The 12,295-nt window shown below is 39.6% G+C and overlaps 1 protein-coding gene across 1 annotated transcript in view; it reads left to right on the top strand.

The window, feature by feature from the left end:
• ZDHHC2 (zinc finger DHHC-type palmitoyltransferase 2) overlaps positions 1-12,295 on the top strand; it is a 39,628-nt gene that overhangs the window by 11,245 nt on the left and 16,088 nt on the right. Inside the window, exons 2-3 of the mRNA XM_060246406.1 lie at positions 3,379-3,405; positions 5,782-5,876. Of these exons, the coding sequence (XP_060102389.1) occupies positions 3,379-3,405; positions 5,782-5,876 (122 nt within the window). The remainder of the gene's footprint in view (positions 1-3,378; positions 3,406-5,781; positions 5,877-12,295) is intronic.

A 12,295-nucleotide genomic window follows, 5' to 3' on the forward strand; every position in this document is an offset into this window, starting at 1 on the left:
TGACTGATTGTACAATAAATAAATAAAGGGACATTTTGGAAACATGTCAAAATTTGCATACTGTACATGTGTTTAAAGATATGCATTGTCTCCCAGTTTGTTTCCAGTATAATTCATAGGGATAATTCAGCTTTTAATAGAAATCTTGAAACAGATTGGGACTGGGATATCTAAAAGACCACATGCTCCGATATCACTGTGCCTATTCTTTAGATTTTCTACAGAGGCCATACTCCAGTTATCTGACCATCAGAAGTAAAGCAAACAAAGACTAGAGAGCAGGCATTTTATGTAATAGTGCTAAAACTCTGCTAAGGGTTATTTGGCCAATGCCAGTATGGGTGTAACTCTATCATTAGATGAAGATAGCTTGTTTTCTTTGGCTACTGATACACTCTCACTTTAATTCTTCCTGGCTATGGGTAAATTTGTATGTTTGTTTGCTGCCTGTCACTATTGTCTGAATTGTGTATTTTATCACAATTGAATTTGAATTGTTGTAAGCTGCCTTTGTTATCAGAAGCAAAAGTTGCAAGATACATTTGCCAAGAGCAAGCAAATACTGTTGGCAGCTGGTATCACAAAGGTCTGTAACTGTACACTGAGAAAGATCTTTCCATGGGGCTGTTCTTTGGAGTGTTTGCATTTGGGATGCCTTTTCCTAAGTTACCCACATGCAATCTGTTATGTTCCTGTCCTTCATAGGTGTGTAGCAGTCAAGGAGGAGGTGGAGATATACAAACAAGCAGCATCTGGAGCACTGTTATAGAAGTTTTAAAACCTGCTAAGATAACCTACATGTAGGGAGATGCTGGAGCCAGGTCTTTACTTGACATTAAATAAACTTTAAAATTCCAGCAAGATTTGACTGACATGAAACACATTTATGTGTAGGGTTTGTATTCATAATTCTTGACTTGTTGGGAAAGTTGAAATGTCACCAACCAAGAGTCTTAACATTACTGAAGCTTCTCAACATCATTGAGACACGTGAAATGCTAATAGTGTTAAGGAGGAGAAAACAGTGGTGTGTATTTTTGAGGAAGGAAATAATTGGGGAATTTTCTGGGAAACTATTTGATTACCTAAAATGTGATCTGATTTTAGTATGTTTATTCCACTAGCATTGGATTTGAACTGAAATGTTTGATGGGTTCCCAAATCATATGTGACTTATATGTTCAAACAAGTTCAGAGCTTTATATGGAAATTATTTTTATTGGAATAGTATTTTCAAAAAAATTAAAGACTGCTTAGCATGTTCTTTCTTTACATGGCTTAAGAAAAACAAAAACAAAACAAGGCACTGAAAATTGACAGACTAAATTTTGCATACTCAAGTAACTGCATGATACACTGTGGAGCCAGCTATTCACCTCTCTTTAAACAGAATGGAACTCTTAGCCACAGAGGTCATGTGGGGCACCTCATCAGTTATGTTGTGGGGGTTTTTTTTGTTCCATATGAGAGTGGTGACACAGTATCACTTCCACCATGTGACAGGAAACACATCAACAAGAAGCTTAGTTCTGATTTTGTTTTGAGCTGAACTGCTAATCAAGAGAATTCATAACTTGATTTTTAAAAAAAAATTGGGTGATTCATATTTTATCATCCCACCTAGTTTACAAATCATTAAAACATACATGGACACTTTCACAAAATTCCTAAAGATAATCACTTGAATCACTCTAATTACAATTTGGAAACTGCCAAGCTTGCCTCATATTGTATAGCAACTGGCATCCATTCATTCATTGATTCACAAAATTAGCATCCATCTTTAGATACAGAAAATTTTCCACCTCACATTGTAGGGAAATAATGAGCCCAAACCACAAATATGTGCGAGAATCTTCATCTTTGAAAGTATCCCGATCTAAAGCATTCATTCATTTATAATATAAATGTAGTGCTAGTTTAACATCTCAACAGTGAAGGTTAAGTGAGAAAAGGTTCCATGACATGTTGGTACAATTCTCAAAATAAAAGAAGACCAGTAGCCCTTTAAAGACTAGCAACATTTGTTTCAACATGAGCCTTTGTGAGTCACACCTCACTTCTTAAGATAAATATGTGAAGGAAAATCATGCTAGGAATCCTTATGAGGAGGGCTGCAGTGGGGTGGGGAGTCAAGGCAGAGAGAGGCTTGGTTATGAATACTACCGTGAATCTTTCAAGTGTAAATTCTCAACATATGGGGGAAAGGGAGGCGTAAAGATAGAACAATTAAGTGAGAATTCTTGGCTACTGTGTGATATAAAAGAACATAAACCTGATGTTCTCAGTACAAGGGTAGCCACTACCTTTGTTTATAGATTGAATTCAGGCTTCCTTTTCTCTTCAGCCATCTGCTGAGAGCTGTTTTTCATTGCTCAGCTTCTCCACCTCAGGCCCATCAGAAGCTGAATAAACTTCTAATACTGGAGTTAGGTAGTAGCTTTTTAATAGTTGAAAGCAGTCAGAAGAACTGTTGTCCACAATATGGGTACAGTGGGGTAAAAGAAATCAGGGAATGTTCATGCCATGGGAAATGATGCCAGTATCCGATATCTTACAGCATTTGTTAAAAATTCATCTGTCTTCAGATTCTGTTGCTGCGATTCCTGCCAGGGGAGAGCTTCAGCATCAGGCATTCTTTCAGTCTTTCTTTTCAGTGATTCATCCTTTCTTTTACATCAAAATATTATTTAGGAGAGGTGCAGAGAACAGCCTATAGATCAGGGATCTTCAACATGATGCTTGGCTGAGCATTTCAAAAAGTTGGTGGGGCCATTGTAAGGCACAGCTTGTTATCGGTTGTATTTGTTGAAAGGAAATTATTTTCCATGGCTGCGATAACAGGCAGCCACCGGGTGATCAGGAGGACTGGTAAACACCCAGGCTCTCCTTAGTCAGCGTATGGATCCATTCTCCCTTCAGTCATTCCTTCTTCTGAGGATGTGTGAGAAAGGAGAGATTCTGCTCAACTTTGCCTCTTGCAGGTTTTTTTTTTTTTTAATATATAGTTTTGGCCTCACTTCTCACGGCACCCATTCTGGGGTGGTTTTCACCACCCACTCTCAAAATTGAAAAGGTTCCCACAGAATCAACAAGCTTAGGGATCTCTGTTATAGATCAAGTCCTTTTCCCCCCTGCTATGGCACGTAGTCACTCAGAAATCTTGTAATTCTGTATATGATCTTGTTTGGAAGAAATACTTTGACAATTGTAGCAGGTAATAAAGTGGAGCTTTGTGGAACATTAAAAGACAGTGTTAACAAATTTGAGGCATTAAATTTCTATGTCACTAACCAAAAAATAGGTCAGGTAAATGGAATGCTTTGCTGCATCAAAATAATGGCACCTAAACATTTCATATTTTTCTATGTTTTGCAGTAACCATGACAAATGTTGGAGAAAAAGGTAAGTTACAAAGTTATCCTTTGTAACTGGATTTCTAGTCAATGCCAACTTGCTGTTTAATGTTGCTTGTACTGAATTTTTTGAAGTGGAGACTTGAATTGGTAGCATGAATCAGCAAAGTAAATTCTAGTAAATTCTGTTAAAGTTCAGACTTAAATAGTAACCTTAGCAGAGTATTAGTAAGTTTACCCAGTGCAACTCAGGTGGCTGACTGTGTGGTCGTTTTCGCACTTACCTTATTCCGGAGCAACGTCCCTCTTCACCGCACAGCGTCTGCGCGGATTTCGCACTACTTGCTCCACAGAACCCGGAAGTCCCGCGGCTTTTGCGTCGCAAATATAAACTGGTTTTTGGCGGTTTACATTTGCGACGCAAAAGCTGCGGGACTTCCGGGTTCTGCGGAGCAAGTAGTGCGAAATCCGCGCAGACGCTGCGCAGTGAAGAGGGACATCGGTCCAGAATAAGGTAAGTGCGAAAACGACCTGTGTCTCTTCATTTGCTGGCATCGTGAAAGAAAAATCTAGACAGTGCTGTGAAGTAGTGAGGTTGGTAGATGTTTCATATAATCTAACAGAGAAGATAAATAATATTTTGGAACAATGAGGTTGCTTGAAGTACCCTGCCAGCGTTCAATTAAAATTTTACCCAAGGTATGCATGATCAAACTCTTTTTTAAAAAATTGGTTTTGCATCTTTGGAATTGCCTCTGAACTGAGAGTATGACTCAGTGCAAAGTATCTGCTTTGCATGCAGAAGAGCCCTTGTTCAATCCCAGTCATTACTCGTTAAAAGGAGCCATTCATAGGTGGTATGAACTGCCTGTACCGGAGACCCTGAAAACCCACAATGAAACAAAGTAAACAGTACTAGTCTTGATAGACTGGTGTTCTGAGACACCTGTGTATGATTTCTTACCCACACCTGTTAGATGACACCTAGACACCTCTGCCTTCTCATCTTAAGAGCAATTTTGCATTTCCCACCCCACCCCAGTCAGTCAAATAAAAGCTAAGGGAAGAGAGTGTTTTCATTATGGCAAATGGCACAGTGGCATGTTCCCCTTTTCCAGGACCTAATCCAAATTGGGGCTCTTCCCATGTCTGCTTATAAAGAGCATTAAAGATGATGAAGTATCAGATCATCATAAATTTCTTCCATTTTATCTGGTTTGGCCCTAAGACTGCTTTCTGCATGAGGATAACTGCTCCCATGCAGATACTTTATGCTTTCGCCTCCTGCCCTCTGTTCCTTACCACCACCATCCCCCTGACTGGCTTTTTACTGATTCCTTTAAAATTATCAGTAATTGGATATTGTGTTAAAGGCAGGACTTTTTTTGAGCAAGAACACCCAGGAACCCAGTTCTGGCTGGCTTGGCATCAGGGGGTGTGGCCTGATATGAAAATGAGCCCCTGCTGGCTTTTTCTATAAACAGAGCCCTGGTTAAAGGTGGTAGTTTTAAAGGATAGTGTGTTAAAGTTGGTAGTGTTAAAGGATAGTGTGTTAAAGATGAAAAGCCTGTCAACTGATGAAAGGAGAATGGTGTTAGGGGAAACAGGTTTGGGGAAATTGCAACAGAGCTGGGGTAACTCCAGAATGTTAATGAAAACACAAGGGGGGGGGGTTTGCAGAGCAAGAGACCCATGCAGAAGGAATCCAAGCCTGTTTTCTGATTACCATACAACTGCCACTTGCTGTTAAGATGATACTGCCAGCCAGGCAGGGTGTTTGCAGATGGGGGCAGGGCAAGCAAACTGTTTTCCTGCCTTTTCACCTGCTGGTGTGCTGTCTGTCAGGAGTGTGGGTATGTGTGCCAAGTATGACATTTCCCAAGGCAGCTTCTTGAGAAAAGAACTCCTCCCCAAGCTACTAAAACCTTGACATAATTGATGGTTATACCGGGCAAACAAACACCATTGAAGATTTTTCTTTTCTTTTTTTGAACAGTCTGATTTAAATAAGTGTCCTGGTCTGTTATGTAGCTGCTGAGTTTGCCCCATCTTGCCTGGGTAACAATAAATGGTAAACCAAGCATCAAAATAATGGACAGCCACAAATATTCCTGACTGTAACTATTTTTTTCAGTTTGAAATAGTTATGCACTAATGAAGGATACAACTTTAGCTTATTTTTGATTGGTTAATTCTCAAAAGTATAGAATTATGCTATTCTATCCTTTGAAAGGATTTTCAGACCTCTTAGCCAAAACATTCTAGTTGGGCTGCAAGATTAATTTTGTCATCTTTGCTGCTTTATTTTAAGGTTTATGATACACTGTAACTGATTCCGTGAGAAAACTTAGCTCTGTCTTTGTATTCTGTAATTTCTGTACAATTCCAGCTGTTTAATGCCTTCATTTTACGTCTTTGTTTTTAGTGATGTGCCTGATTGCCTATCATCTCTTTTTTACAATGCTTGTGTGGTCTTATTGGAAAACAATCTTTACGTTACCAATGCATCCTTCCAAAGAAGTAAGTTACAATTTGCTATTAGATGAACACATTGTTAATTTTGTGTCTGGTATATAGAGTTCCCATGTATGTCAAGACATTGTTTAATGTCTAGAATGAATTTAATATTTCCAGTTTCTCATCCTACTTATCTGAAGATCTCCAGTTCATAATAAAGCTTACAGCTGGCAAATACATAATATCTACGTGAATAATCCCATAAAGAAGAATAAACCTTCTTTATTCACTCATTTAAAACATCACACATTCATAACTTGGGTTCTTGAGGTGGCTGCTATCATGTTCTTTCACATTCTGAATAAAAACCAACAACATTCAGAAATACATGTTTACTCCTTTACACTTCTTGGTGCACGTTACTGCAAAATGTGAAATAGATATTTGGAAAATATTTTTAAAATACTTCCAGATACGTGGGTTGTGCTGTTCTTTAGTGGTCTCTGTATTTAGCTGTTCTTTCCCCTAAATGAGAACATTTAGCTCCATAATTTCTGTCCCTGCTCATTTTAGAAGACAAGAGCCTCTGCATATTTTCGATACTGGTCATGGATAAGTGGTTGTTTAATCAAACTTCCATCGTTAAGGTTACTTGTATAAATAAATAAAATTACCTTTTAGTGGCTGTGAAAGCTTAGTGTCATATTCTTCATATTTTTAGAGTTATAAGAACCCGGAAACTGCAGCTAGTGCAGAATGCAGCGCCCAGGCTGTTATTGGGGCTGCCTAGATGGGAGCACATACAGCCGGGGCTGCGGGAGTTGCACTGGTTGCCAATAGTGTACCGGATTCAGTACAAGGTGCTGGTTATTTCCTTTAAAGCCCTATATGGCTAAGGACCTGCCTACCTTACGGACAGTCTCTCCCCATATATTCCCCAGAGGGTACTGCGATCTGGTTCTCAAAATCTATCGACAATCCCCGGGCCGAAGGAGACCAAACTGAAAGTTACTAGAGAAAGGGCCTTCTTGATCTCAGCCCCCCACTGGTGGAACCAATTGCCAGATGAGGTGCGGGCCTTGCAGAGCCTTGCTCAGTTTCACAGGGCCTGCAAGACTGCTCTTTTCAGCTGGCCTTTACTTAATGATCTTACAGCATATTGTTGAATGAATACCGTCGCCACGGAAAAACTGTGTGATGTATAACATCAAGATTTTAATATTAATCTAATCTTAGAATGCTTTTTAATTACAATGATTAATTTTATAAATGTTTGATTTATAATATGTATATACGTATAATATGTATTGTTTTAATTGTTGAAGTACCTGTGTTGTGAGCCACCCTGAGCCTGCTTCGGCAGGGAGGGCGGAATACAAATTAAATATTATTATTATAAAATTCATGTGCTGCCTTTCTGGAGAATCCATTCTACTAATATATTTTGATAAACAGATAATTAATTGGTTTTAGTTTGGTTTTAACAAGTTTAATTTAGAAGGCAATGACCTGTGATAAAGTGTTATTTCAAACTGCTGGACTTAAAATATGTGCAGCAGCATACTCCTGTAACCATCAACAAGCAGGTGGTAATTCAGATAAATGAAGCAATGCAACACTAGAAAATACTGGGTTAATTTAGCAACTTCTGACCTCCAAACTTGGCAAGATTGTCTTCTTGAGCTCATTTACAGATTGAAACACTTAAGCACTAAATTATCTGGTCTCAACTGAGACTGCATCCAGATGGGTAATGAAATGTGGCAAACTGACCCCACCCCACCCATTCCTATGCTGCTCACTGTTGCCTCTACTCCATTTCCCTCCCCCCAATTGTGTTAGAATCCCCTGTGGGCCCATGTGGAAGCATCCGGTATCACTGTAAGTTTGAGGGAGGAAATAAATGTGTTGATTACCAGGACTAAATATGAATGTAATTTCAGTGATGGAAAAGTAGATTCAGAGGTGAATACTTGGGATAATTTTGTATTCCTTTTGGAAACTGAAAAGATTCTTCCTACTGACTGTGTCTTTTTGAAGTCTGTGACAGTTGAAAGCTTGATCTTGTCTAAACATAGGTTAACTGGGGAAATATATTACTTGTGTGAAGTAACAGTGATGTCTGCTGTTCAGTGGAAAACCCTACCTCTGTGGTTGAGATTTGGGCAATAGAGAGCCTTGAGAGAATTAACACATTATCTTTCATACTGGTGTCAGCAAATATTTAGGGAACGGTTAGTTCAGACATGTGGCCTCTTAAGATGAGCAAGAAGCTTTGTTAGGGAGCATCTGAACATTGTAGCATATGGAGGCTGTCAAAAAGCACTTTGTGGTAGCATTAGTATATAACAGGGTTTCCCAAACTTTTCTTTCCCGTGGACTGGTTATTTTTAAACCTCTCCTTCGTGGCCCACTAAAATTCGGGGGTGGAGCCAAGAGACTTTGGGGGTAGAGCAGGGAGACAAGAATTATGTCATTTCCTGTGGTGTCAAGGACCAAGTGATGTCACTTCCTGGGCACAGTGAACCAAAACTCTACCTTTTCCTGTGATGTCACTTCCAGGACACTCCTCCAAACCTACCTCTTCTTCGGAAGTAAATTCATTTTCAGAATAAAATCGCTGAAACTCATGCTGAGCCAAAATGGGGGTGGAAAGTGGGCGGTCCTCTCTTCACCCCCACACCTGCATGCACCTATCTGTTTGTGTATTCTTCTCCAGCTTGCAAGCACTCCTAATGCCCATGTTCAATTGCCTGCACCACCTACACACCCCTTCCTCAACAGCACTGGCCAGTGTATGCAGTTGGGAGTGCTGTTGCCATTGCCATCAGGAATGACAGCACTGTGTACCATCCACACTGGGCCCTGGGAGCTGCTCTACCTCAAAATATGCTGACACATTTATTAGGTGCTTCCTTCAGCTGCTTCTACTGAAACCCTGCCTCAAGCTACAACCAAGCTTGCTTGGTTTCAATAAAATCTTTCGACAGCTATTTTTCATACTTTTCTTTGAAACACGGGGAAATTGCTGTGAAAGGTAGCAGAGAATTTTACTGCAATTAATCACTTAATTTCAAGTTATATGAAGTTCATACAAGTTTTTCTGTAGTTGTCCCAAAAAGGATATTTATGAGGGGCTTGCAGCTTTTTACTGGGTGTGTTTCCCATGCCTTTAAAAGCAACCTGTTGTGCAGATACTTAGCCAGTGAACTACTTTCATCCTTTTTAATATCTACAGGAGGAGTTTAATTTTGGTGTCAGACAGCTGTTAAAAGCAGGACCCGTAAAATGGTGCCAGGTTCATAGTGCCATCTCTTCCGGTGCTGTTGTGATATACCGCAGTAATCTCCAATAATCTCTTTCTGCCCCACACCTCTCACTCTCACTCACTCACACAGAAATCTCATAGAAGGCCACTTGGCTACAACTGGTGGTGCCAACTTTTCATTGGCAAAGCTCCTATGTCTACAACAACAGTATGATGAACAGAAAAGTTTCATCAGTAAAAATGGAAGGAAAGAAAGAGAAAGGGAAAGAATGAAATGGAAGGAAAGTAAAAGAAAAGAAAGACATGGAAAGAAAGAACGTAAGAGGAGCCATGTTGGATCAGGTCAGTGGACTATCCAGTCCAAAATTCCCTCATACAATGCCCCAAAAGCGCCAGAATGTCCACCAGTGGGGCCAGGGCACTAGAAGCCCTCCCACTGTTGCTTTCCCCCCCCTCCCAGCACCAAGAATACAGACAGAGCATCACTTGCAGGAAAAGAAAGAAAGAAGAGGGAGGACAAAGAAAAAGCCTTCCTCACCATCAGATGACCCCAGCCAGTAAAAATTCTGCCCAGGGGTTGTTTGGTAAAAAAAAATAGCTACTGGAATGCCCACTCCCCGCTCCTCCCAACTGTAAAACACACACACACCCTTCTTTGCTGCCCAGAACTCCTGGGGAAATCTCCCCAAAAGCACATACTGCAAGGCACATGAAAGCTCATACCTTGAAGAACACTTCATGGGTCTAAAGTGCCAGTGGATGCTAGCTTTTCTCTCAAACACTGGAAGCCAGGGGAGAAGGAAGGAGAGGCAGCCCAGCTCCTCTCTGCACAACACAGAGATGGGGCAGAGCTAGCTTTGCTGGGGGCAGGGCTAGCTTTGGCTTTTCTTGTGACCTGGTAGTGAGGCTTCCGTTGCAAATGGGAAACACTGGTATATAATTTACATCCTTGCCTTATGTGTTAGCCCAAACACAGGCAGCATCTCCGCATCAGCGTGCCGCAAACCCTTGATAACTGGTAGTTCTGATGTGCAGAAAGATGCATGAAATGTGGATTTCAAGGCTTTTGAAGACTTAAGAATGGCACAACCAAAGGAAATGATTTTCAGTATCCATGTGGAAACAGAAAACTTAAATGAGCACTGAGTTTCAGAGGTGGCAATGCTATTAGTAGACTCATGGCTTATATCTTCACTGCAGAACTGGTCACCATTCTATAAAGATCATTTCAGAGGGAATCCATTTCAAGGCTTTTGGTCTGCAGTAGAACCACTAGATTCAAGTCCAGTAACACCTTAGATATCAACAAGATTTTGGGAGTATAAGCATTTGTGAGTCCAAGCTCCTTTGATATCTGACGTAGATAGTTTTGACTCTGAAAACTTATAACCCCCAAATCTATGTTGTACTCTAAGATGCTACTAGATTCAAATCTAGCTGTCACCATTCTGTCACACATAAATAGACAAGGGATGCACCCACGCATTATTGGATATTGTGCTATCATTGTTCTGTAGCATTTATTCATAACTGGATTGTCCTGTCCACATCAGGAAAATCCAGTTGCAAAAGATTGCTGTAATGGAATGTAGAGCAGTCTACAATGATGTGTGGGTGTAGCTAAGGTTTGGCTGTTATAATTAGCACAGTGTAATTAGTCTCATATTAGGACATGGGAAATTTAGGTTCAAATCCCCACTCAGCTATGAAGCTTCTCAAGTGACCTCGGACCAGTCACTCTGTCTCAGTCTACCTCACGTGATTGTTGTTTGGCTAAGATGGAGGCTGGAAGAATTAAGCATGCCATCCTGAACTTCTTCAAAGAAGGGAGGGATAAAAATACAATAGACACTAGGTTTTGTTCTCTTTTTCTTACAAAATGCCCTCAAACTGATTGCCAGCAACAAACTTTCCCAACCTGTTCTGTTTCCCAAACTGTGAATATGGAGCTGTTAAAAATATTAATATATCTAATTCTCAGTGTAGCAGCCTGAATAGCCCAGACTAGCCTGAGTTTGTCAGCTCAGAAACTAAGCAGGATTGGTAATGGTTAGAGTTTGGATGAGAGATACAAAACTGTTTTATTAGAAAACCTTGACTGCATTTGAAATGCTATCACAAAACTTATCTGGCTACACTAAAGGTCTACTTTCTAAATTATATAAAATTTTATTAGCACTAGATACATAGAAGCCAACAAACGATAAAAAATGGAATGTAGATTGCGACAAAGAATTAACTATTGAAGATTGAGGGGGAAAATATGGGATTTCCCGCCAAAATGTCAAAAATATTTAATATCCATTTTCAAACATGTAAAATAATAGCAAGACACTAGCAAACATATATAGAATAAATCCTACTATAGATTCTCAACACTGGAAGGGCTGTGGTACTACTTCTGATTTAATTCATTGGTGGGGCCGCTTTCAAATTAAGTATTTTTGGTCACAAATTGTGGAAGAAATCAAACAAATAACTGGACATAACTTACCTCTTACTTTGGAGACAGTGATACTGAATTATTAAGATATAAGGGCTATCATTTTTAAAAAAAAAAAACAGTGCTATAATTTCAATATTACTTTTTTGGTTGCTAGAAAATTTATAGATTATAATTGGAAGGACAGTAAAAAACCAACTGTACAAATCTGAAGGAAACAACTTTTGGATCATTTTATTTTAGGCAAAATAGCAAACAATCCATTTATGACTCAGACTATAAAACAAGAAGATTTTATAGTCATGTGGTACCCAGTTATGGAATACTTAATGGAAAAAGAGATTATACCTAATAAAGCTATTACAGAACATTGTATTGTTTTGTTTTAATTTGACTCATTTGTTACTTTGTTGTAAGTAGAAATTTAACAATTATCATTAGTATTAGATATGCTAAGTTTGAAGGGCATTGGAAACTTGCTGTATTTTTGAAAATGAAAATAAATGATATAAAAACTTACGATAGACTAAAATACATTGGGGTGATTTAAAAAACCCAATATAATAGCAGAACCTATAGCTTTAAGAAACTAATGCCCTCTCAGTGGCAACCATAACTGGCATGTGCTAGAAGCCTTGGCTTCTGTCAGTAAAAAGCAGGGGGAGGGGGCAAGTAAGGGGGAGGGGGCAACTTCCACAGTTGCTTTAGCATTTGAAGGAGGACTCTCCAGGGCCAGGCCTTGCAGCAGCCACCATGTGACTTAATGCCATG

This window comes from Heteronotia binoei, chromosome 9 (assembly GCF_032191835.1).
Source record: "Heteronotia binoei isolate CCM8104 ecotype False Entrance Well chromosome 9, APGP_CSIRO_Hbin_v1, whole genome shotgun sequence".
NCBI lineage: Eukaryota > Metazoa > Chordata > Lepidosauria > Squamata > Gekkonidae > Heteronotia > Heteronotia binoei.